This window comes from Hypomesus transpacificus, chromosome 9 (assembly GCF_021917145.1).
Source record: "Hypomesus transpacificus isolate Combined female chromosome 9, fHypTra1, whole genome shotgun sequence".
Taxonomy (NCBI): Eukaryota; Metazoa; Chordata; class Actinopteri; order Osmeriformes; family Osmeridae; genus Hypomesus; species Hypomesus transpacificus.
In genome coordinates, this window is record NC_061068.1 from 4,670,736 (window position 1) to 4,696,422 (window position 25,687).

A 25,687-nucleotide genomic window follows, 5' to 3' on the forward strand; every position below is an offset into this window, starting at 1 on the left:
ATGTGAATCAATGACAGATATGGTCCTCGGCATGATGTCTGGGCATGTCTGAGAGGCTACATAAACCAAAGCAGACTGACTTTAATATCTCTGGCACAGGTTGGAGCCAGCATGTCTCCCACGCGGTCCAGCCCAACGTGCCAGCTTCATTAAAACCCTGCCCCAAAATACCAGCCATTAATGGGACTGCACCAATTGGCTGGCAGACATGCAAATGCAATCCTCTCAGAGACCTATCTCTGGCCCAACACCTGTATGTGAGGGGCGGGGCCACTTGCAGCTTTATCTATCATGTGATTGGTCAACAGAGAGGTGGTGATCATCCCTACGGGGGGGGAGGGGGGGGGGGGGGGGAGTCCACCACGGCACAGGTCCAGTATAGAAGACGTTTAGAGACCTCCGGTGATCTAAATCATGAACCACAATGCTGTAAACAAAAAGTTAATTACACTTAAACTGTAGTATTTTAATGATTACTGTACATGCACTCTGTTAGAGTGAAACAAATCCTAACCCAAAGTTATGGGTTATGGATGAGGTCATAAGGGTGGGAGGAGCCTCACTTCAAAAAGATTTGCTCATGTTGAATAAAGGGAGCAACCTTTTATGAAATGCAAACATCAGTGAATTCTTAGTGCTTACAAGTACAAACAAGACCTTATCTGTGACATGTATGGCCGTCACAGTGCAACAGGGGGCCTACTAGTGCAGTGCACATTTGGTGCAGAGCGTCCTTTATGCTGCTGTGTATCCCTCAATACATGATCATTCATCACAGTTTGGCCCTAATTTGCTGCAAAATTGTCCTCTTTTTGGATAGGCCAACAGCTGCTCTTTCCAAATCGGATTTGTACAACTTTATTCGTCTGCTTCATCCTTGACAAATGCATTGTCCCTGCTGCCCCACTGTACAGCCATAATGCAGCAATAATTATGATGCCCCACTGGCTGTTTCAAATAGATTAGGAGCTGTATTGATGGCAGCTGTCCCCTGGCCACAGGAACCTGATGAGACAATGTGATGTCCAAAGACAATGACATTGAGGTTTTTTTGGTCTTTGTGAAGAGTAAAAAGGAAATGCACCTGACTTTAAATTATTTGTTTAGTTATTAGTTATTTGTTTTCTGCTCGAAGATTATGCAATCAACTTAAAATGCTCAGGTCAGGTTCAAACTTTGATGTCATTTTGTGGTACCTGTGCCCAGACTGTGGGTAGCTAGATTATTACTCTTCTGATCAAGCCAAAGACAGTTTACAGTCCTGGGGGAAGCTAAATATATAGTATTGGCTTGAATTCAATCAAACATCTAATTAGTGCTCAGCATCAATATTTATAGAGTACTTCTTCCGTACAACACTGGGAAATTGATAACATCAACGTTAGAGGTCAGTCAAATACGTTAGAGGTCAGTCAAATACAAGTAAGTTTAAAATAACATTGTAACTTAGTAGTGCAAAGTTTACAATATGGTTCCAAAACTCATTGTGTGGGTTGTAATTATCACAGAGAAACGACAGAAGGCCAGCCTCAATCTATACAGACTTGTTTTCTAAGATATTACCAAAGTTTGAACAAATTATTTCTGCTTCACCAGAATGCAGTTCTCCTGAACGACATAAAACCTCTGGGTTTGGTTCTTGTTACTTTTATCTGTAGTCATGGAAAGTTAGAGCTGATTTCTTTTTTTTCTTCTCTCTTCATTTGCTTAGATGCAATGTGTCTCCTGTATGTGGCCATAACTGTGTCTCTTATCTTATCAAAGACCAGCGCTTGACCAATGCATCCAAGCAATCGAGAAAAACTCAAAGTAATTCAGTAAGTTCAGTTCTGAATGCAGTGAAATGGGAGACAACATGAATGCCAATTAGACTGAAGCAGACAGAGAGAGATGAAAAGAGAGACCGTGAGATAGTGATGAGTAAGAGAGAGAAGTAGAGAGAGAGAGAGAGAGAGAGAGAGAGAGAGAGAGAGAGAGAGAGAGAGAGAGAGTGAGAGAGAGAGAGTGAGAGAGAGAGAGAGCATTGAAACTGTAAAAACATGCCTCAGCTTTTATCATCTAAAGATGACAGAAGAAAGTTGTATCATTTTGGACTAAACATCCACATTAACACACACCAAATGCATATTTTGCTGATGTCAAAGTCACAAATCACTTGACAGTTTGGACAGTTCAACACCATGTTCCTCTCTGCACATCAATGATCTCTGTAGCTTTGCTTTTGACAAGGTGGCTCCCAGTTGTGTTTTTCCACTACGTACTGTCACAGAATAGGTATTTTAACAAGAACATTGGCATGATGCCTCACAAATAGGGATGTTAAGAGGTTCAATTGAGACCTAAGCACAGCTTCTCTCTCTGAATGAAAATGTATAAAAAGAATCATAGTGGGTGAATCAGACCTGAGATTGACTTCACTTGACTACCTCTAATGAAGTCACATTTTAGTCAACAAATCCAAAAACCAAACTTAAGAGCGGTGACGATGCTTGCCATCTCTTTCAGGTGGCCACTGTTCCTCAAACCTAAATCCAACAAAGCTGAAACAAGACACTTTTCTGTGGAGTGACTTTAACAGAGGGTCTCCTTTAACAGAGGGGCTAGCTGGCATGACTAACTACTTCCTTCTCAAGCCTTGGGGTAAAGCAGAGAGGCAAAGAAGGTGAAAGAGCCTGGCCGAGTGCAGAGCTGAGGAGATAGATTACAGGTCCTCCATGTTCTGACACTATCAGAAAGACTCAACACCTCAGGCCTGTCTGTTTATTTGGATCACCTCGCTGCCGACAGCTGACTGAGGTCTGCAGGACCGCTCACTCACTGTCTGGTTGCCAACAGTCCAGCCTTATATAGCTGCCTGTCTTTACTGCATTTAAACACTAAGGGGAGGGCCTCGGCAAAGCACCGTAGAACTGTGGTGAGAACAGGGCTTGATAAAATACGGTTTCATCCTCTGTTGCTTAGCAGATGCTGCACATCAATACATGTAAGCCTTTCCATGAAGTGGTGAAAGATCCAGTAAAGTGTAATGGTCACTTGAGAATGGCAGCAGAGAAACAACGTACACGTCTGCGTGTGTGTGTGCAGTTTACTTTATACTAAACCTATTCAAGATGTTTCAATCAGCACTCAATAGGAAGAAAGTTTCCATCAGTGGTCCGGTGGGAGAGGAGTTTAGAGAGCAGAGGAAGGTTGACCTCGAGGTGTGGAGGTCAGTGACCAGCGTGAGATTCTCCTGAGGTCCTCCCATGACAGCCTGATGAAAGAGCGGCAATCAGCAGGGCTGCCCCCCATAGAGAGAGGCGCCACAGCAAGGGCAGTCAATTCTAACGCTCTCTCTCCGTTTCTCCCACTCTCTCTTCCAGATGCCTCTCGAACACACACACAAACGTCCAAACACACACACACACTGGATCTAAACAAATTACTAGCTATTATACCATAGCCAGCATAAATTATATTTTCCGAGCAACATTTGCAGATTCTAGCACCATTTTCACTTTCCAGATACTAAGCCATGTTCAGTGCCTTTTTATCCTGTCTATGCTTTGTACGCTTCAAAATTAGTATGTGTAAATTATTGTGCTTTTTATAAATATAACTAACAATCCTTTTTCAAGTAAGTTTACACAGAAAAAATGTATTAGGATGTTTTTAAATATTCTTTTAAGACTGCAATGAATGTCACTGAAGCCATTTAATAGTTTCCAACTGCACTGAAATAGATGGTTAGATCAGTTTCTAGTTGGGCCCCACTCATTAAAAAGCCTCATTACCAACAGTATTGTATTTTTGTCTTCCATGCACAGCATTATATTTGCCTGTGGTGAGCCAGTCAAAATGAATACTTCCAGTCGGTCAGTTTATTAGGATTTCTAGAGTAAACGATACAATTTGAGACTTCATTATCTGTATTCACCATGTAAAGAACTATCAGGAAACTTTCAGGCGTCACCGCAATATAATACATTATGAACCTCATGAATATGGTAATAATCTCATTCTATTTTTTTAGTGTCTTCATAATTGCCTGATTAATTATTTTCAGCAATCTTTTTAAATGTTCTCTGTATTCTAGATGAATTGGATGTTCCTTAAAGCCAGTTATTACACTTTCGTATATGTTGGTAAAGTGATAGTGTCCATTTAAATAGACTGGTAAAATTCCTGTATCTGTTTATAGTACCTATAAACTTACAGATGATTTCACAGCACAGCACTTGTGGGCTAATGCTCATTATTATAAGAAATGTGATCTATTTCATAAAATATAAATGGACTATGCTGCCCTGTGTAATAGTATTATATTGATTACACGTCATTAGGCTGGTACTTTGATACATAACAAGGGAGGAATATCTAATGTCAATTAGTAAAACTTAAAGGCACATGCGCCTCTCTTAGTCAATGATGTACAAACCCAGAATCCACCTCAGTTCATTACAAATATGAGGTGGGTGTTTGTTACAAGCATGGTGTCAATATAATTATGTATCTGAATATAGATATACAGCAACACAAGCAGTACATTATAAGCGCATGTTTGTTTATAAGAAGAACATAAAAAGTCTCTGGACTAGGTCAAAGCAAAGCAAAGGCCAAACGTTGATGATGGTGGAGTGTTCCTTGAAGAAATACAATCACATGCAAGGGAGGAAAATGGGGGGAAAACGAGAAAAATGAGTCATTCAGTCAGGTCTGAGAGATGTCATGGAGAAACAGAAGGCTGACAGCTCCATGCTGATGAGTCATGGCGGCTCGCGCTGCATGGCCAATCAACCATCAACCTGATCGCTCGAGGACACACAATGACACACCGTGTAATGGCCGAGAGATGATCGTCTCATCCAAATGTCAACATTTTCTTGTGGGAGAAATTCCACTAGATTCATTTTGCATCACAGGTAGTGTGCAAACACAGGAGGGACATGAGGTGCTTGTCTTTTTATTCCAAAGGGAACCAAACTCTCATCCCTGTAGCTTCTCCCGTGGTAATGTCTGGTTATTGTCCTGGTCTCCTAGTCTTACGTTGTTTTTCAATTACTCTTGACAATTTGGAACTAGGTCATGAGTAATGCATATAACCCATGGTGGTCTTCTTGTGTAGCAGCTCAATATATAATGGCTTCTCCGAGAACAGACAAGGGCCGGCATTACTTCAGGAACCACAAATATGGAAGATTGTCACCAATAAAGTATTTACAACGAGTCTTAGTTTGCTGCTGTTGCATATTTAGGTTGCCATATGGGTAGCTGTGTTTGGACTCCCCATTAGCACTTACAGATGATTTGTGAAGCATCTATGTAGGTCTTATGAATACATATAAATAGGCCTTCTGCATTCTTGCTCTGGACCCCCTAAAGAGAGTCTGACCATTCCTTGCTGATGGAATGTCATTATTGTGCAAAGGGATTGTAAAAATACTGTATTGCTATTTTAAACAACCAAATGAATACACAGCCCCCTAGAAGAGGTACACTGCTGACCAGAGTGGTATATATGTTTGTGATTGTAACAGGAAATCATATGAATGCTCATTGAAGGAAGGAGCGTATCCCAGTCCGACCACATTTGGTGGATTCTGTAGATAGCGCTGACTAGGATATACCGGTTTCAACACATTTTGAATTTCTGAATTCTAAAAAATCTAATCTTGAAGAGTTGTATGGTGTTGCTAATGTATTTCAAGTCACAGGCTGAATAATAAAATACACATGGAAAAATAGACTACAAATGATTGATGTTGAGGAAAATAGAGCGTTTTTCTTAGCTCTGGTCTTATTTTAGCCTAATGTCCTCAAAATATAATGCTGATGAGTCCTCTGGAACTGAAACGAGTTGGGAAAGACTACTCGAGTTTACAGATTCAATAACTTACATGTCTGTTTGTCACATTAGCTTGACATAAGTTACACACTAAATTGGGTTCCTGGCTAGAAGTGCTGCAGGATTCCTATCTTTCATAATAATGGAACAAAGAGGACAATCTTAACCCTACCCTCCCATTCTTTACGAGGCATGTCAAACATTAGTCTAATTCACTCCTGACAGTCTAAGACTCCACCCACCCAAAGAATAATAACATAATGTGTGGAAACTAATGCAGCATTCAGACTCTGATATTAATCACAGTAAAAGAGGGGGGCCGTGCCCCCTCAGTATATCTTTCTGAAATTAGAATTTACAAGTAGCAGAGACATAGTTAGTGCTTGCACATTCTCACAGAGTCCCACTTATGACAAAGTAAATAATCTGCCTAAGGATAACCAATGTTTATGGAATCTATATTATGATGCAAAAGATCTCTGAATGTCTGTGTGTGTGTGTGTGTGTGTGTAGGATGTGTCAATCAACATGACATAAGCAGCTGATAATGTAGGAAACAGTAGACATCTGTAGGCTACATAATAATGTGCATGAATGTACCAGAGCATAAGCACTTTCGTCAAAAGTATGAGACAATACTGTCATAATGTGGAGAAGTGATCAGATGATATGGAGGTTACATTTACATTTAGTCATTTAGCAGACGCTCTTACACAGAGCGACTTACAGTAAGTACAGGGACATTCTCCCAGAGGCAAGTAGGGTGAAGTGCCTTGCCCAAGGACACAACGTCAATTGGCACGGACGGGAATCGAACCAACAACCTTCTGATTCATAGCCCAACTCCCTAACCGCTCAGCCATCTGACCCCAGGTTGAACAAGTCATTTTGAGAATTTCAATTGTGAGAAATGTTGGTACCAAAGCCACTGAGAGAAAAAACAACAACACTGCATCACAGACACTGCACTATCTACCTATAATTCCAGAAATATGGGTGTCACCGACATCTTACTCACCGGCTGCTTTAGGGGTATTGTGCCCTATCTATAATTCCAGGAATCTGTGTGTGTCTCACCGAAATCTTAATCACCAACTGCATCATTATAATTGCTATAATGTCAATTATTAATAATAATACTATTGTACAATACAAAAATAATTAGAAAACCATTATATGCAAAATGTATGTGTACATAGGAAAGCAGCAACACTTACTGTAACAAGACTCCTTACAAACTCCTGTCAAAGAGACAAGTGCATGCGCAAACACACAAACACACACACAAAGGCACACACAAAGTTGACAAAATCTAATTTGGCCACAATGAATGGTGTTGGGCACACCTAATGCGTCTGCTTCAAGTAATATCAAATAATTAAGAGTAACGATGCTTTCTGACATGCTAATGCTAGTTTGCTGGGAGCATTAAAGTAGCAATCAGTCACTGTCTCTGGCGGTCAAATATTTGCTAAGACACAGTGTTTCATGACACTGCTCCTTAGAATCAGTGTGCTGCACTGCAGACAGTGAGCTAACTTTGGAGTTATTAAGCTGCAGACACAGAAACAAGCACAAGGTAAGCTCAGATACCACAGTTATATAACCAGTCTACAAAAAAAGGATATAGGTAGGGAAAGTTGAATAGATGAGTACAAATATGCTTTGTGACCAAGGCCACAGTTTGGTAGGACATGAGGCTGTCTGCTGCATGTCTCAGCGGCATAGAAGGGGCCAAAGAGTTTGCAATCGCATCTGGAGCAGGCCTTGGGGAGACAGGTTTAATTATGAAACAGAAACTAAACTGAAGGAAAGGAGGCCACCCTAGACTTCCCCCAGGTAAACACTAGTCTGAGTGGCCTGCTCTCCACTGTCCAGTACGACTCAACACAGAGCAAGACAGACAGAAAGGCTGCCAGCCTATAACATCCGTGTGCTTATGCATTCACAGAGACACAATTAGAGACAGAACGGAACAACAAATGGCTATGTTATCTTAATTTCATTCCAAGAGTTTATGAAGTCAAAATAAACTCAAAAGTTAGAACAAAATCACTGGATTATTTATGAATAGAGAGTCTGCAGGTACAGTTAAATCTCTGTCTACTGTGCATCAGGTCTAAACAATAATACACTCTTATTGTGAGCAATAGATATGATAGGCTTTGCATAAAATATTGTACAAGGAATTATTTATTAAGACAAGTGTTATGAGAGAAGTGCATCTTCAAAGGAAATTTGAAGAAAAATAGCCTGTGCATATAAACCTTTGTGAGATGTGATGCAGTGTCTTGAAACATTCAGTTTTCAGCCAAAAACATGCATTAATCTAGAATTAGATTTTCTTTTTCTTGTTCAACATAATATCTAAGAGGCATGTTTAAAAAAAAAAACAGAAAAAAAAAAACATAGTGTCCATTTAACAAAGCTAATTTAAGATCATAAGATTGCTTTGAACGAAGATTTAAAACATGAATTTCCTTTATTCACACACAAACACGCATGATGGGATAAATGTTTTATGACCCATGTGTGCTTGCATGTGTGTGTGCGTGTGTGTGTGATACAAAGTGGACTGGGAAGACATCCAAACAAGCCTCATCACCAGTGAGCAAAGCTCATAAAATGCATCCATCCCCCAATTCCCCTCTCCCCGCCCCTCTCCCCGCCCCACCTCCGTCTGGCCCACTCTGGGCCTGCTGTGCAAGGGGCCCCTGCTGTGCAAGGAGGGCCCTGCTGGGGTTCTGATCCCAGCCCACCGTCAAGCCCTCCACGGACACGAACATAAACACGATGGAGATAAAAAGGTTGAGGCAATGCTTCCCGCAACTCAGAATACCCAATGACCTGATTTCTCATGTATGGTTGGCGGCATGGAAGCACAGTGATCCATGCAGCTGGCTGGACATGGGGGGGCTAGGAGGGCCAGCGGCGGCATGTTGTGCTGCACTATCAGCAGTACATGGGCTTGGGAGAGGGAGAAGGGAGACGGGGGAGGAGGAGTATGGTGGTGGAGGGCAGGGGAGGAGGGTGGGGGAGAAGGAGGGTGGGGGAGAAGGAGGGTGGGGGAGGAGGAGGGTGGGGGAGGAGGAGGGTGGGGAAGGAGGAGGGTGGAGGCTGTACGGAGGAGGACAGGGGGGAATGGAGAAGATGAGTGCAGCGCCACACAGGAGGAATATCAGAGAGGAGTTACGATATTTGAAACAGAGATGGTGACAGACATTGGAGGAGATGGCTGGGGGACCTGTCAAACCACATCAGAGAGTAGAGATAGCATGCAGTCTTCTCACGGCGATGAGTTAACACTGATAGAACTAACTGTTAACACTGTAGAACTAGCACCTAGCTATCCAGAAGACATGACAGATTAGTTGTGGTGCTTGAGGAGTACACAAGTAAATGCTTTACTGTAGAACAACTACTGTGCCACAAAGACATTTTCTGTATTCTTTCAGATTCATTTTTGTTTTTATTCATGTTTCTTTGATTTGATCTAATAATCCAAATCATCATCAATTCAATAATTGTTGGTAGAGGCAGAAATGAAACAATCTGTATTCTGATGCATTCACATGCAAGGTCTTAAAAAAACATTGCCCTCCTCCATGTGTCAAACTCTGATCACGTTTCACCTCCTCAAAAACCGCGATGTCGGAGACAGATAATATAGAAGGGGGGAAAACCGCAGAAAGACAACAGACGTCCATTGACATTTAGCGTTTTTCCATCGCAACACTCAAGCAGTTACCTTGGGGGTTCATTACCAGAACAAAAGACCCAACGCTGTGCTAATCCCTGGCTGTGCATCTACTAATATGTGCTGCTGGAGTAGATGTCTGATAATGAGACATCATTGTGCCACGCTAATCGCAACTCTTTCCTGCCCACCATTTGCCATCTCTGAAAAGACGAGAAAAATTTTACTAATTATGCATTTTAATAGGATTACTGGATCTACGTAATCAACTACTCTTGAGTGTGGCGCTAATGAATTCCTCCAGAAAGGAGATGCCGAATCAAAGGCTTGTCAAAGACTGATTTGTGTTGTTGAGGAGATTTACATGCTAGTAATGGAGTAGATGTTCTGAGCGAGGCTGGAGCCCTCGAGGGGGGGGACTTAGTGTGCATGTTGGAGGCTGATATGACACTTTCTAATCCATCTCTGTAAACTTGACCTTCAGCCATGCTCAGCCAGTGCAGAGTCACAGTACACAAAGTGATTAGGTTCTCTTATCCTGCTGGGGCTTACAGTAGGCACTTCAACAATGAACCACGGACAGCAGTCTTTGCTACCGACAGAGAGGGCCAAAACCTGTTTGATGACCGACTGAGACATGGTTTGTAAGGTGCCCATTAAATAGCAGATAAAACAGGGTATCGCTCTCATTTATGAGGGCACCAATCTGGCAGCCTACTGTATGGCAGACCCCTTTAAACCATGTTCGAAGGAAGTATCCTTGTGTCTGCCTGAGTGGCAAACCTATAAAGGGAAACTGTGGCAATGACAGCAATTCAAACATAAAGGAATACTGTAACCTGAGAGGTATAACATGTACAAAGGTACTACTGTAATTTGCCAACCAAGACCGTGATAGTTGCTTTCACATGAATGCACAAAAGTATCTTTTATTTGATCCAGGCTGTAAATGAGGATTTACATAAATAAAATATGATCTGGATTGTAATGAATATTAACACAAAAATTACGTCTTCTGGAAATAGCATTGATTTTAAACCTCCCCACACATTAGAGACAAACAAGACAAGTGCCTTTCTCTGAAGTATGCAAATGTTTGTGTGCATTCTTCAAAACATCAACAGGACTGGACTTCCTACTGTATTTCTTTTCAACATATACTGTATTTATTATCATCCATATATTAAATACAATATATTTGATGTGATGAGTTGTGGTTTGTGAAAAAGCCTCAAAACAAAGGAAACTCAAAAGAGCAACACAACTCTAACTAATCACTGAAGCACTGTGACATTCGTTTTTGTCACGGTTCACACGGCGTCTGAGCGCCGATCTGCGTCACCAGAATATTAGACGCACTTGTTTTGTGTTTACTTCTTAGGATGGCTATATAAGCTGAGCCGTCTCAGACCTCGTTGTGAAGTCTTATTCTTTGATTTGTTATCGATGGCCGTGTGGCGTTTGCCCTTTGTTCTGTATCTTGTTTATTTCTAAGTAAAGTTCTGGAGCACTTACATCCCCAAATGCTGACTCCTTGTCTGCTTTGACAGAGTTTTCACTTTCTGTGCCTGATAGCTGAGATGCAGTTACCTTGAGATGTAAAGAGTACACCCATCCTTGACTGGCTACTGAAATACAGTGCACGTATGATCCTTGATCTTCCTTTCTTCATGTACTATTTGTATGTTGCTTTGAATGAAGGTGTTTGCTAACTGAATAAAATGTAAAATGTAACAAACAAGATATTTTGAAGTGCACAGCTATTCCAGCTGATGCTGCTGTATCCCCTGTACTTAATACATCACCAATCATGTTGTTTGTGCAGCAGTTTGGTTAGGATTGTGTTGTCATTTGGAATGTCCTTTCTTTTGAGGCTTTCACAAACCGTAACTCTCCACAAAAAAGATTTTCATCATAAGACATGAAATAATCTTATGGATAAACATTTAGGGTTAATCTTAGATAAAACATTTGTGCAATGTATAGGGAAATCGGAATACACTACACTCATTGTACAATTAGGACAATTTGAATGGATGTGACATGTATTAGCAAAGCTGAAGAGCTACCCTGCCTTCTGTGAACAGGGTCAAAGCAGGCAGAACATTAATTTGACACATACTACACATGACTTGCACTATACTAATGGGGTCATTTGCTTCATCTGATCGAGACAAAACACCCAAAGCTGGTCTTGCAGCACTGGCATTCAATTGTCAACACAATGGGTGCTTCTACAGTTCAGAAAGAAATTGATTGTGTGGTTGTTGTATTGTTCTTGTGTGGACTTGACCAGAAAGTAAACTGTGGAAAAATATATCTTTCTTCCCATTTTTGTCTTCACAAGTGCTATTTCTAAAGGTTTTTAGGGAGTTCGGAATTTGAATTAACTCTAAGATTGTGTTTAGGTATAAAGGATAGTTTTAGTGTTAGGGTTAGGATTATGGGTTCAAATTAGATTTTTTTGTGTTGAGATGAAAGTTATGAATACAGTTAGGTTTAGGATTAGGAGTTGGGGGCAACTGGATTTAGATTTGGACTGAATTGTGACTTCTCACAATAATTTTGTCAACCAAACGAGGGAGAAACAGTTCAGTCAAGACAATCACGTATTAGATTTGAGCATTTATTGTTACATGACATGGACATGGACATGTAGATTTACTTTGGCGGAGTGGATGATCTAAGGGAAGCACTCCCTGCCTCCTCGATGCAACACATACATACATGACATATGAGGCAGGGAGCAATAGAGATATAATCCCCCTGTTGGATAGATACACAGACAGCATGGGGGAGAAGGGGACGGTGGAGGGTGGCAGCAGCACCGATCATACAACGACCGGGGTGAGTGTGTGCATATCCGCGCGTCTTTTAAAGGCGCCTTATCGGACGTGGCCCAATGGATATGCGCTGCTTCATGGGTGTGGTAGTGGGAGGAGTAAGGAAGGTGGAGTAAGACGCCTTACGTCCCCGATCACTGACTGACGCGCGCTGCCCGATTGCCCTGCCAGAACTAGCTGCGCTTATAGAGTAACAAAAAGAGGGAGAGAGAGAGGGGAGAGTGAGAGAGGGGAGAGGCATAAAAACAGAGAGAGGGGGGGGAGTTAATATTAGAGCAGTGAAACAGGTAATGTTGCTCTCCAGATGACCCACAAGAGCAGCCAGGCCAGGGTCTAATGAGTGGCAGAGGGAGAGAGACGGGACCCAGGGAGAGCAGGACGTGCTGGAGTGAGACACAATTAGACACTTTTTTGTGTTCTATTGTCCGATAATAGATTAAAGCTCTAGAAGTGTTTATTTTCCTTGTTAACATCAATAAAATAAGATATAGTACTGAAATATAATATCAAATCCCCCAAATACCCAGGGCATTCAAACTGAAGGTGAGATCTCAAAACATCCCCACAAAAGATATTCATTCTCATCCCCCAGCCTGTCTGTCTGGTTAATTTACCCCGAAAAGGCTTCGTCCGGGTGCTCCATCGATAAACAGGCAACAGGGAGGTGTGCTCAGGCTGACAATGTCATAAAACAGACATTTTCTCCCTCAAATATTTCACCATTCTGTCCATCCCAAAGCAGTGGAAGTGACATCTGCAGTCTCATTACCCAGCGTTATTGAAAAGGAAAGATGTTGTTCCAGGAACCAAGTCACGGAGTCACCTAGATGACATGTCACAAATGCTGTGCTGCACATCACTTCTACTGTGTGAGTAGCATTCAGAGTAGTTTATATTCTAAAGGATAAATACATGGATAAGCGTTATGTGAGTGAGTGAGTGAGTGAGTGAGTGTGTGTGTGTGTGTGTTTATGTGAGACAGAGACAGATGGATCTGTGGATGTCTGCTGGGATACAATCTGACTTTAATGTATGCGGCGTAAAGCCTTAGGGATTGTCCTGCTGCACAAGGAACTCTCCATCCCATCGTTACTGGGAACACATCAGAGGCCAAGTGCAGCCAGGAGCATTTCAGATCCTAGCCAAGTGCCCAAAGCACACTCTACATCTTCACACCATAGTATGTACTGATATGAGAGCAGAGAAGAGACCTTTGAAGTGAGCCCTCACACAGTGAACAAAATGCAGCTGACAAAGTAAAGTATTGCCCATCTATATTCACTCTCTAAGTCCCAAAATTGTGTGACACACACACACACGCAGACAAACACGTACACTCACAAATATACTTCAGAAAACAAAAACTTGGCCTTTAACACCAGCATGATAATCACAGTGTCTGCTCAGGAATTTGCTTTCTGGCATTATTATAATGTTTCATGTAGGATGGGAAAGTGTTATGATTAAATAATGCTAATGTATTCTGTATGGCCTAAGAACATTGTTGCCTCTCCTTACACTTAAGGATTATACAGCAATGCCCTATAATGCAGTGAAAAATCTCCCCCAGTCCAAAGTTAATCTAAACATAAAGGAGTTATGCAAGGCAGAGCAGCACTTGAAGACCTCAAGCACAAAGCCAAGGGCTGATTATTATTCCTGAAAAAGAATAAGCACATTATTCAAGCAAATCAGCGATGGAAATCATGCAAATGAATGCAAGGTTTGCTCTTGCTGGTTGAAAACGATGATTAATAGACAAAAGTATTGAGTTTCTTCCACTCAGAGAGGGGAGTGGAGACCAGAACTGACAAAGATCCTTGGCCTCCTTCCAATGTGGCAATGTGTGTCTATTCTGAAGTAAACATCTGTTTCAAAGTTAGGTTTCCATACAAAACAAATACAACTTTCCACAGACTAAACAACTCAAGGTGTCAGTCCTCATATTTCATAAAGGTGTGACATTGCTGTCATTTTCCTTTTTTAGGTGTGGCATTTGTCTGTTTTTGTGGTAAACATCTGTTTATGTGGCCTCCTACTGGGGTCACTCTCATCGCGTCAAAGACTCACAACTGTTGCCGGGCAACCAGATAAAGAGATGGGGCCGCTCCATTGAGCACAGAATGTACTCATCAGGAAAGATGCACGGACACAGACAGGCGGAGAGAGAGAACAATTATATATAAAGATATATATGAGAGAGAGAAGTAAAAGAAGAGAGAGGGTAGGTGGGGGGAGACAGAAAAAAAAGATGGAGAGACACAGAGAGTGAGAGAAAGAGAGAGAGAGAGAGGTGAAACAAGAGAGAGGGTGGGAGACAGAAAGAGAAAAATGGAGGAGAGAGAGAGAGAGAGAGAGAGAGAGAGAGAGAGAGAGAGAGAGAGAGACGGTGGGAGTGAGAGAGGGGCCCTACCTGCTATTTGCATTATCAGCTTTCACTCGTTCAGGGAAATGGAAGGATACGTCCAGGCACCACAGGCTTTCTGTTGACCAGTGCGAAGGACAGCTCTGTCTGCAGGAACACGGATGAAGCCTTGATGATGTGCTGACCAAACCGGAACGTTGACATGTTGGCTCTTGGCTAGTGTAGGCCTGGAACACAGAGAGAGGTGTCAAACTATTTGCCTGATGCACACCAACAGAGAGTCTATCTAATGCTACAGTTAGCACAAAATCACAAGACAGTGTCAACTTCCCTTCACAGTGAATCTATTTTTATTAAATATTTTCAAGGTTTTGTACAGGAACCGTGGCAAACCAGCAAGAATTGCAAGTTCTCGCCATTTTAAAATAGTCCAAAATATGTCTTTATATGGAGAAGTGTCAGTGATTACTGAAATGAAAAAGTGAAGGAACACTGATTGGGGAAGCGCTTTAATGAGCAATATGACAATTCAGAACCAGTCTGTTCAGTAGAGCCAATCACTCATTTGGAAGCTAGTAAAACAAAAGGGGAAAAAAAGAATGACAATTCTCTTGGTGATACTGGGTGTGTGAAGTGACGAGTGTCTCATCACTTTGTGTCATGGACATCAAAAGCTCTGACAAGACGCCGTCATATCTGACTCCCTTCCTCCATCAGCTGTCAAACGACAGGCTCCCTGTTGGGAGGGTCACTCACAGCAACCATACAATACAATACCCCCCCTCCCTCCCCCTTAGAGAGAGAAAGAGAGAGAGAGAGAGAGAGAGAGAGAGAGAGAGAGAGAGAGAGAGAGAGAGAGAGAGAGAGAGAGAGAGAGAGAGAGACAGACAGACACAGGTCACTCACAGCAACCATACAATACCCTCCCCCTCCCTCCCCCTCCCTCAGCCCTACTCCTACTCCTACTCCAATTATTTCCAAAATCTTTTTATACTATATTCCAGTTTCCCTATGTGCCATATCCAACGAGTGGGCACAATCTAGCACATGCCTTTCTACTTCTTCCAATTAGCCAACCAGAGTTTACTCCACATACAATCTGATGGGTTCAAAAACCTCCAGAAAAAGCAGAGTTGAAATCAGGGTTGTAGAGTGTCATACCAATATCTACTGCCCTGCACAAGTCCGTGACTTTGAGGGTGCAGAAGTGAAATGAAGAAGAAAAAAAAAAAACTACATAGAGCGTAGTTAATTACTAGTCCAAAAACAAACAAACATTTCTTCTGGGTTTAAGGAGATGCATGCCTGCCTAAAAACCCAGCAAATCGGCCTGCTACCATGACGGCTTTCCATTCAACTTAATTACACCTAATGACTGCGAAAGGATCCCCCTTTTGAAATGTGTGCATGACTTATTGTAATGGGGTTAAATGAGGCCTAAGCGATTACACGGGCCCCTCTCGGAGGGCTGCGGGCCTGACGGAGCCTGGGAGACCAGGGAGGAGGAGAAGGAGGAGGCTGAGGCCTGGAGATAATCGCCCTGCGCTTCCCACTCTCCTCTGCACTCCGTCACACTCTTTCTGTCTCCCAGCCCGGCTGCACCGCAATATGAAGACATGGTGATGTTATGGTGGAGGGAGAGAGAAAGATAGAGAGAAAGAGAGATAAAGAGAGGGAGAGAGAGAGAGAGAGAGAGAGAGAGAGAGAGAGAGAGAGAGACTGACATACGGACTGACAGACAGGCAGGCAGAAGCAGGCTGAGAGAGAGAGAGCAGGGAATCCCTGGGTGGATTTGGACCAAGTCCCAGAAGACGCATTCATACACGCACTCACCAGCTGTCTCTTGCATTAGCATTCCAAATGGACTCCAACAATTCCACAATTAAGAATTAGAATGCTGCAATTAGTTTATCGCACACAGAGATGACCTACTTAATGTTTGCCTTAGACCCATTTAATCAGATTTATAAAAAAAATGCGAAGGCCCTTCAATTTAGGCTGTGCACTTGTGTGTACGTAGCTGCTTGCTAGTATGTATTTGAACAGGCAGACTCACGTATGTGTCATGAATGAGGCGGCTTTCACGCCTGTTTGCTCACCTTTCAGTCCGTAATTGCAATTTTATGATACATAGCTATGATCTCCCCATAGCGGTGTGCGCCATGCTAAATCTATATCCACATGAGTGACTGTTTGTGTAGCATTATGCATAGGAGCAAGTGCAGGGGTCACATCATGTCTAATCCTTATCAGCAACCTTGAACAGACAGAGGTGTCAGAACAGCATGTAATCTGCACTATGCAGGAGCACACAGCTAGCACCTGATACCCTCTCCTCTCTGATAGCATAATCCCTGTGAAAGCCTGACCACGGACAGGACCTGCGCTGGACCCTGGTTCATGAGAAGATGCCTCACAAGGACGGTAGTCAGTCCATATATCAGGCACAGTGACAGAGCAGTGATCGACATTAAGGCTTGTCTGGTCTTTTTCTGGTCTTTTCCTGACAAGGAAAACAGTTTTCTTAGTATCAGTGCAAGCAAAAACAAATTTTTTGTCTTAATATATAATGCAGCTACAGTCCCCTACTGCATTTATGAATGGATCCGCGCGTTCTCCTGCTCGTGCCGTGAATGTAGCCCGCCGGCCCCAATCGTGTCCTTGAGATTACTTATTTGGATTTAAATCAGTTAGCCGACATTGGCGTTCAAAGTGGAGTTCAGTGAGAAAATGTTTCTTAATAACCAACACCGAAACCTGGGCAAACACCAGAAGCGCCTCATTCCTCCATCACGATTAAACAGATCCTCTAGTAATTCGCGATGTTGCGATCCCAACAATTCACGCAAATTCAACGATTCCCCACGAATTCAGCGCAACGTTGCAATTTTTACCAATCACCGCAATTTTCCAGGTGGGAAAGGAACAAGGAAACTCAGTGCTAGCTAACGTCACAACGTCATCACACGTTAGCAACGACACAGATACAACGTTCTAGTAAGACAGACAGCGATATCAGCGAGCCCTCCGCATTAGTACCATAGCAAAAAGTCTAGGAAAGTTGAGGCCACCTCGTTCTTTTGATGAGCAGTCTCACAAGCCCTACTTACCAGGCATCATGGAGCTGATCAGCTAAATAGTTATTTAGCACTAGCGTTGCTACCATACCTACAGCTTGCATTCCACCCATTCTCCCCAACAAGGGTCAATTTGGATACTTCCAACGTGGAGCATTCAGAGCCATCACTGCATCATAGCATACAGCACATCAGGGACATATTGTAATAGACCTGAATATAACAATCAGATCTAATTTCCCAAAATAATTAGTAACATCATTCTCCATCAGGTTACATCACACACCTTGTCAGTAATTGTTTTTTTCCCAACAATAATCTGCATAATAGGACATATTTTGAAGATCCCCAAAGGAACATTTAGATTGCAACAATTTAATCTTGAAATAGTGTGAGTTGCTTACATTTCTATGAACAGTTTAAAAAAATCTGACACCATCTGCAAGAGCTCAATATTGGATGTTACATGTCTGCAGTTGAACTCTAAAGCCAAGAGGTTAACTCAATCACTAGCACACAGTTTCACTCTTAGGCCGGTAAATGGCTATTGATTATCCCACTGAAGCCAGCCAGGATCCAGGTGCTCATAACAGCAGAGCAGGAGAACTTTCAGCCCTGCGGTGTATAAGACCGAATTGAGGCAATACTTCTGACCACAAAAAGCGATTTTACCAAAAAGCTGTAAAAACAAATGTAGCATTGGTGTCAACACAGCATCAGGTGTATACACAGAATTACTGTTTACTGTATATGTACCCGGTGGTCATGCATAACCCCATGCCCTGCCACCAAGGATAATTAAGGGACTATATAACAATCTAATTTGCCATTTTAACATGGCAAATTAAACATTTGATTGTATAGCTGCGCGCAGCGCATTGATTCGCTCAGCCCTTTCTTGCCCCGCTCGCATTCTCTCTCTCTCACTTCAATGGACCATTGGAAACATCTCCACTTCCTCCCACTGTACGAGAATGAAGCCATAATATACCGGATACGGGTGCTACCTTCCCTCTGGCCCGGTGTGTCTGTTGTCCAGCAGATACTGAGTAGGGAGTGCCGTAATGATGGTAGCACTGCTGTCTGCAGTGCTTCACAAACTTGGGATAAAGTAGTGTTTTGTAGGAGGACAAGTTGCTGTGAGTCGGATTCACTGTAAACCTCAAATGGGGCGGGGGGGGGGGGGGTCAGATGGCTGAGCGGTTAAGGAGGGTTAAGGAGTCGGGCTATTAATCAGAAGGTTGTTGGTTCGATTCCCGGCTGGAAGGTCCCTGTACTTACTGCAAGTCGCTCTGGATAAGAGCGTCAACTAAATGACTAAATGTAAATGTAACCTCCATTTCAAACCTGGAGAGTTTAAACCACCAAAACCAACCAGATTTTACAATCTCAATTGCTTTTTTACAATAAAGAGTATGTCCCCATGTGGGGTCATACAAAGTCAGAAGCATGAAGTGAAAGACACACAGACTCACTCATTAGTTAACAAAAGCAAATATGCTAACATTATGTGAGTCATTCACACAGATACACTGACACAAACGCACCCAGTTTATTTATTTCTTTCTCACACACACACACACACACAAACACACACACACACACACACACACACACACACACAACCAAGAGAGAAAATGACAGCTGTATCTTGTTTCTGTAACAGCAGCAACACTGAGTGTAGGGTGTCTCTCTGAATGAAGGCTCCTGATCTGCTCTGGTTAAGCCCAGGGTGCAGGTACAGACCCATGGCGTGTCCAGCCATGTGTCTAAATCAATCCCTCGCACGCCTCACTGATGAAACTCAGACAGGCTCAGGCACAAGTCCTCCTTCCATTACTGCATCTAGGATGATATCCAGGGATTTTATGGATTGTCATGACTTTACAATCGCAATCACACATCACATTTTCTTTTTCTTTTTTTGGACTGAGGATACTCCCTGAGTGCTTATACCAACCCCAATTAAGTCCCTTATCACAACCTCTTACATGGGCTTTGATTCCAGGAAGAAGGCATTTTTGATTGACCCCAGTCATTTTAGTTTCCCACGTGTCAAGTGTGCTGCTGAAGTCAAATTGCATGCTGAGTATAATTCACATACTGAACTGTATATCAAGACCAATGTTTTTGAAGACAGTTCTACAGTAAAGCAGTAATGGGAAGCTCTCCAATTAAATGCACCCGGCAAGGTTGAGGTGGTCCCTTACGCACACTCCTATCAATACAGCCCTGGTGAAAGATCTTAGTCTCTCCCAACAACAGGTCTTTGACAAACTTGAAAGAAATAATGAGCCCCCCAGTCTAGAGACACCGAGACCTCTTCACTGCTGCCGAAACAAACAGCCAGCTCAACTCCCCAGGAGCTGTCACTGTGTGGTACGATGCTCGGCCTGTTAGAAGGGCAGAGGGGAAAACCTGGTGATAGCCTTCGAGAGCCAACTGGAATGGCTTATTTATTATTTCATGCCAGTGATTTACCAAAAGACAAAACACTAATCCAAATAAATCTGTTTATCTGCTGTAACGGCTTTATTACACATATAAACGCGTGCAGGCACACACAAAAACTACTGGCATTGGAGGAGGTGCAGAGGTAGACTTGCACTGGAAATTCACAAGCGAGAAGGACAGGCTTTAGCGTGACAGTGTTTCATTCCTTAGTACTTGCTAAAGCATTAGACAAGTCAATGCAATCCAATATAGGGCTGTTAACTCAAAGACTACATCAGGTTACAAGAGTGCATTGCACTTATTAACCAAGGCCAATTTAAAATCAATTAGGAGACAGCAAATAAACCTGCATTTTCACCTGCCAGCCATGTCAGGTGACCATGCTGTAATAAGACCCAGGCTACTGAAATAAGATTAAATCCTTCATGCACTCGTTCAGAGAGAATTTGATTTAGCACAACCTCTTCTTGCTCTCACCATCAGTCAAGTCTACTCTGACTGTGAGAGACATTAACAGAGCTGATAAAGAGCTGTTAGCAATGCAAAACATTAAGTTGAGACTGGTTTGAGACAAACATGTTAAAGAAAATGTTCTGGTGTTGACCTCACCAGCGGATACCATTGAGGAAGGTGTTCTGCTCGTGTTGCATTTAGATCCAATGTTCAGATTTGAGGTTTGTTTTTCTTAATGTATGTTTGGTTCGTTATGTGTCTTTATATTTTCATTACTGATAGGACACATGAGCTACATTCAGGCAAGTTCATCTCAACAGTTTACAATTATCTGCAAATCTTTTCAAACTGTAAACCCAAAAATGTATGTTCCTTATACCCATATACTGCACAGTATATACATTTTAAGATAATGCAGTTTGTCAAAATATTGTTACGACAAACCTTTTCACTCAATTCAATAGATGACACTGTTTAACCATATACTATTCAACAGGAAGCACTAGTTTCCTGATGGAACTCTGATCGGACGTGATGATTATCAATGTACAGTAGTAATGACGAAATCCGGTTTGTTGGCACACAGGTCGTTCTGTAGTGTCAACTTAATCCACAGCAGTCTTGAAAAGTGTGGGTTAAGACTGTCAGTCCACATTTTAGAATAATCCAGAGGCTCTGAACCTGGACAGAAGATCGATGCTTGACAACATTGGAAAAGAGCTGGACCAAGTAAGTGGTTTACGGATGCCTGTCAAAAATGTGTATCCCCAAAAATTGATTGAAGGGACGGTTTGCAAACTGTCAAGTAGTTTGGATAATGGAAGAGCGTGTGAAAAGACTAAGAGCACTTAAACACTCAACAGGATAATAACTTGTCAAGAGGACGTCCATACTGTGCTAACAGAGAGCACTGCCTTCATTCCACATGCAGCCTGAGCAGAGCTTATCTATCTTAACTGCTTACAAAAGGTCCAACTTTATATTAATATATATATATATATATATATATTGATATGCTGATTTTCTGTGTACAGAGAAGCTTGAGTCTCTTCCTGTGGTCAAGAGATATATATATATTTGAATTCATTGTTCTCACAACGTAATATTTGTTCTTATGCACACTGTGTGAAAATATCACAGTTTTATTTCTTTTTAACTTGGGGGGGGGGGGTTCTTTGTGTTAGAACTGAAACAAATATGTATCTTAAGATATAAATACAGCACTCATTGGTACGTTGTATCTGTACAGTAAAGTACGTCTGGTTGTAAATAACCTCCTATAAAAATACAGCATTTGTATGCAACCATTATTCTCTGGTAAGATTGAAAACAAATCCCATTGCTGAGACTCCACCCCAAGTCAGAGGTGTTTGATACATCCAATTTGGTTGTGTACATAAATCATTATCATGATGCACCACAGGCCTAGTCAGCACACCATCTCCCGGAACAGGCATTAACAGCAGAAATGAGATTAGGTGGGCATAGCGTCTGAGGAGAAAGGGCAGCTAAATGAGCTTAGAGAAAATGACAGCCAAGACCAAAGTGCTGGTTTTGGGGTTTCCCAGCAGTCCATTGATTACCGTGTCACTCTGACCTTTGCCATGATTGAGACTGTTGGCTGCTCTTCACTTGTATTATGTTTCAGCGCAGTGAGGAATGCAGTGCTTACATTAAACCAGCGTACACCGTTCATCTTATGCACAAATCCACAACATGAGCGATGCTCGGACTCGTTCATCAAACACATGGGGTTAACTTGGGGATATTTTCTCTGTTTGCGCTCTAATGGTGAGAGATGAGAAGTAGCATATGTCCACATCGATTAAGTGAAATGTGAGTCCTCGAGAGGGAGCTGATGACATAATGACCAAATCATCTTTGTCTTACTGATATGTGTTCTTACAGACCACAGTACAGTTTTGCTATGCAAAGGACAGCATAGCAAAACTGTGCTATTGTGGTCTGTAAGAACACATATCAGGCAAACAAAGGATGTGTGCTTTAAAGAGACGAGGAATTCAGTGGGAATCGACAAACCTTTGACTACAATTTCCTCAACTTTAATCGGCCTTTAATTTAGTGCCAAGGTAAGTACAAAAATTGTGCCGCACATGACAATATCTTGGATAGGAAGTCTTGCAGAAAATAGGGGTCACTGGATTTGCACTATGGGATCATCATCTAAAAGGTTATTAAATGACAGTATATCCCTGCTCCCTCCCAAACTCTCCTGTGCGTCTACATTGTGAATCCACTCTTATGTTCAAATAATGACATCCTGCTAATAATCCTGACATCAGTGAAAGGACATTAAGACATGCCTACCTACAGATGCAATTACAGCACCAAAGAAAATAACAATTATGTGTGGCCATCAATGCAGAGACCACCATTCATAACCCTCTATAGGGGGCTACCTGTACATAATACGTTCATTTAACCATGATAATGATGCGAATGCTGTTGATGCAAATCACCCAACACCATAGCTGTATATAAAATTGAGCTGCTAGGAAAAAATCCATTAAAGGGTCACATTAAAGAGCCACATCTACATCAAAGCACATTATTTAACTATCCCTTGAGAGAGAGAGAGAGAGAGAGAGAGAGAGAGAGAGAGAGAGAGAGAGAGAGAGAGAGAGAGAGAGAGAGAGAGAGAGAGAGAGAGAGAGAGAGAGAGACGAGAAGAGAGAGAGAGAGAGAGAGAGAGACGAGAGAGAGAGAGAGAGAGAGAGAGAGAGAGAGAGAGAGAGAGAGAGAGAGAGAGAGAGAGAGAGAGAGAGAGAGGGAGGGTACACTAGATTTTATTAGACACATTGTACATCAGTACTGCCTAGAAAAGTGGGTTTGCAAGAGATCACATTTTCGTCATCACACTAACAATGAAGACGAGCATTCACTCACTTCAGGCCTTTCAGTCCAAAGTAATTGTCTTGCAGCTAAACAATGCAATTATAGTTTCTAAAGAACAAAGGGCTGATATGTTGCATCAGAGTTACACTGTACATCTGAAGGCTGTACTGTAGATTTTCATAATAATCACATAGAAAACAGATAAAGACATGTTTTTTGTTAAGTGTTCTTTAGACAACAACAAAAACAAAAAGTTGCAACTATTTGCCTTTGAGGCACTAAACACAGGCCCCGTACGAGAGATTCTGTTTCGGAAAACAAATCTGCACCTGGCAGAGCCGCCAATTAAATAACATACAAATATAAAACATTGCACCAGGTTTTTTTTTTCTTTTCTGTAAGTTAAAGTTAGAGAAAAAAAATACACTGTGAACTTAAGGTAAAATTGACTAAGCAATTATGATGGAAACAAGAATAGGGGGCAAGCTGAGGAGGCACCAAGGTCACTCGCTGTCCCGCTAATGAGAGCTGTGGCTTAGCTCCTCCGGAGTGGGCTGGCGCTGTAGGAGACCGGAGTCAAGGATGGCACCTCTGCTGGCCTCAGCTTTCTAACTACTCTTACTGCGGCCCAAAAACATACAACAGCTCAAGGTCACAAGCCATTTTTTTTATTTTGGATGTATCCATATTAACATCCACATTAATGTTTAGTTATTGTAGCAAAGGACTGAAATATCACTGATAAAGACGTAAATAAATCGTGAAGAGAAAGCAGAAGGATTCTTAAAAGCAGAAACTGGAACACCTATCGAGTAAAACGCAAACACCTTGACTAACTGTTCATGGCTCTGATGAATCACTGACACTCTAAATACCCATTGTAGGGAACGAGGACAATATGCAAGTAGAGGGCAGCTGATGCAACTCAACACTTTGCCAAGGTGCAAAAAACCGAGGGCGCAGGAGCAGTGAAATATGCATAGCTAACAGTTTCCCATCGCTAAGGCCTCTGAGAGCCCACTAGTTGGTTTGAGGGCGAGGGCTCCAGGGATTGAGGGTTAGTGATGGACATGTGGGAAGCATAGATCCAGCTGCGCTCTCTGTCAGCTAGAGCCTCACTTCAAAGTCCATCTCCCAACCCAGAGGCCTGGGACAAGCCTCTATGGAGTGCCCAGATCTAGCACACAACCAGGGGAATAGCACTACAAATCAATCCAACCGACCAGTGCTCTAGACGAATACTGATTCTTTTTCATTACCAACAGTGATTCAAGGTCGTTTAAAACTAATTTCTTTAACAGTTTAGTGAGGAGGGAGTGTGTTGTGTTCAAAGCTATGCGGGACCCATCCATCTACTTAAACAAAAGGTTAATTTGTATCCAAGAGTTTGTAACACAAGGCCAGAAAACAATCTTTGAAACATTGGGTACTGGGGAGTTTCCCTCTGGCCTTTGAAAGGCCATTTGATCAGGATGCATGTTCACCAGCGCTTCATCTGGGAGCTATTTACTACAGGCCATCTGGACACCAAGGTCTCATCATGAAACAGAAGATTACAAGATGGAGGTGACGAGATGAGAGGTTAGAACTAAACAGGATACATGGTAAACAAGCTCCATAACCTTGGCCGGGCATGTTGCATTTCCGTGTTTGTTTTGGATGTTCACCTTAAATGTTTTTTTTGATGGTTTATAGCCCTCAGGACATCAACATAAACCTGGCGATCGCTAACAGCCTCTGTAAATAGTTTACAGCGCAACATCAGCATAAATTAGGCTTGTTATCACCCTATCCACCACTTTGTTCTCTCATATTTACCATCCTTCAGCTCTGGCATGAATAATAGAGCCTTTTTAACATCCAGCAAACTTGACTCTTGGATTTATAGCTCAAATAAAAGCCCAAAGTATTGGAGACCCAAGGAGAGAGCTTTTTTTGAATATGGTTTGCTGTCACATTCTATTACATGTGTAACCACTGGCCTTGAATATCAATACTCATGAGAGTGCTCAAGGGCACGGAGCGAAGGACCCATATTCCCGGGTAACTAAATAACCTGTCATAGATAAACAATTTGATCATCATGCAATAGATGTTGCATTAATTCCATGCATTTAT

General features: G+C 42.1%; 1 protein-coding gene across 1 annotated transcript in view; it reads right to left on the reverse strand.

Annotated features, from left to right (window-relative positions):
- fhit (fragile histidine triad diadenosine triphosphatase) overlaps nucleotides 1-25,687 on the reverse strand; it is a 126,686-nt gene that overhangs the window by 78,301 nt on the left and 22,698 nt on the right. The window contains exon 5 of the mRNA XM_047026022.1: nucleotides 14,828-14,956. Within this exon, the coding sequence (XP_046881978.1) occupies nucleotides 14,828-14,933 (106 nt within the window). The 5' untranslated portion in view covers nucleotides 14,934-14,956. The remainder of the gene's footprint in view (nucleotides 1-14,827; nucleotides 14,957-25,687) is intronic.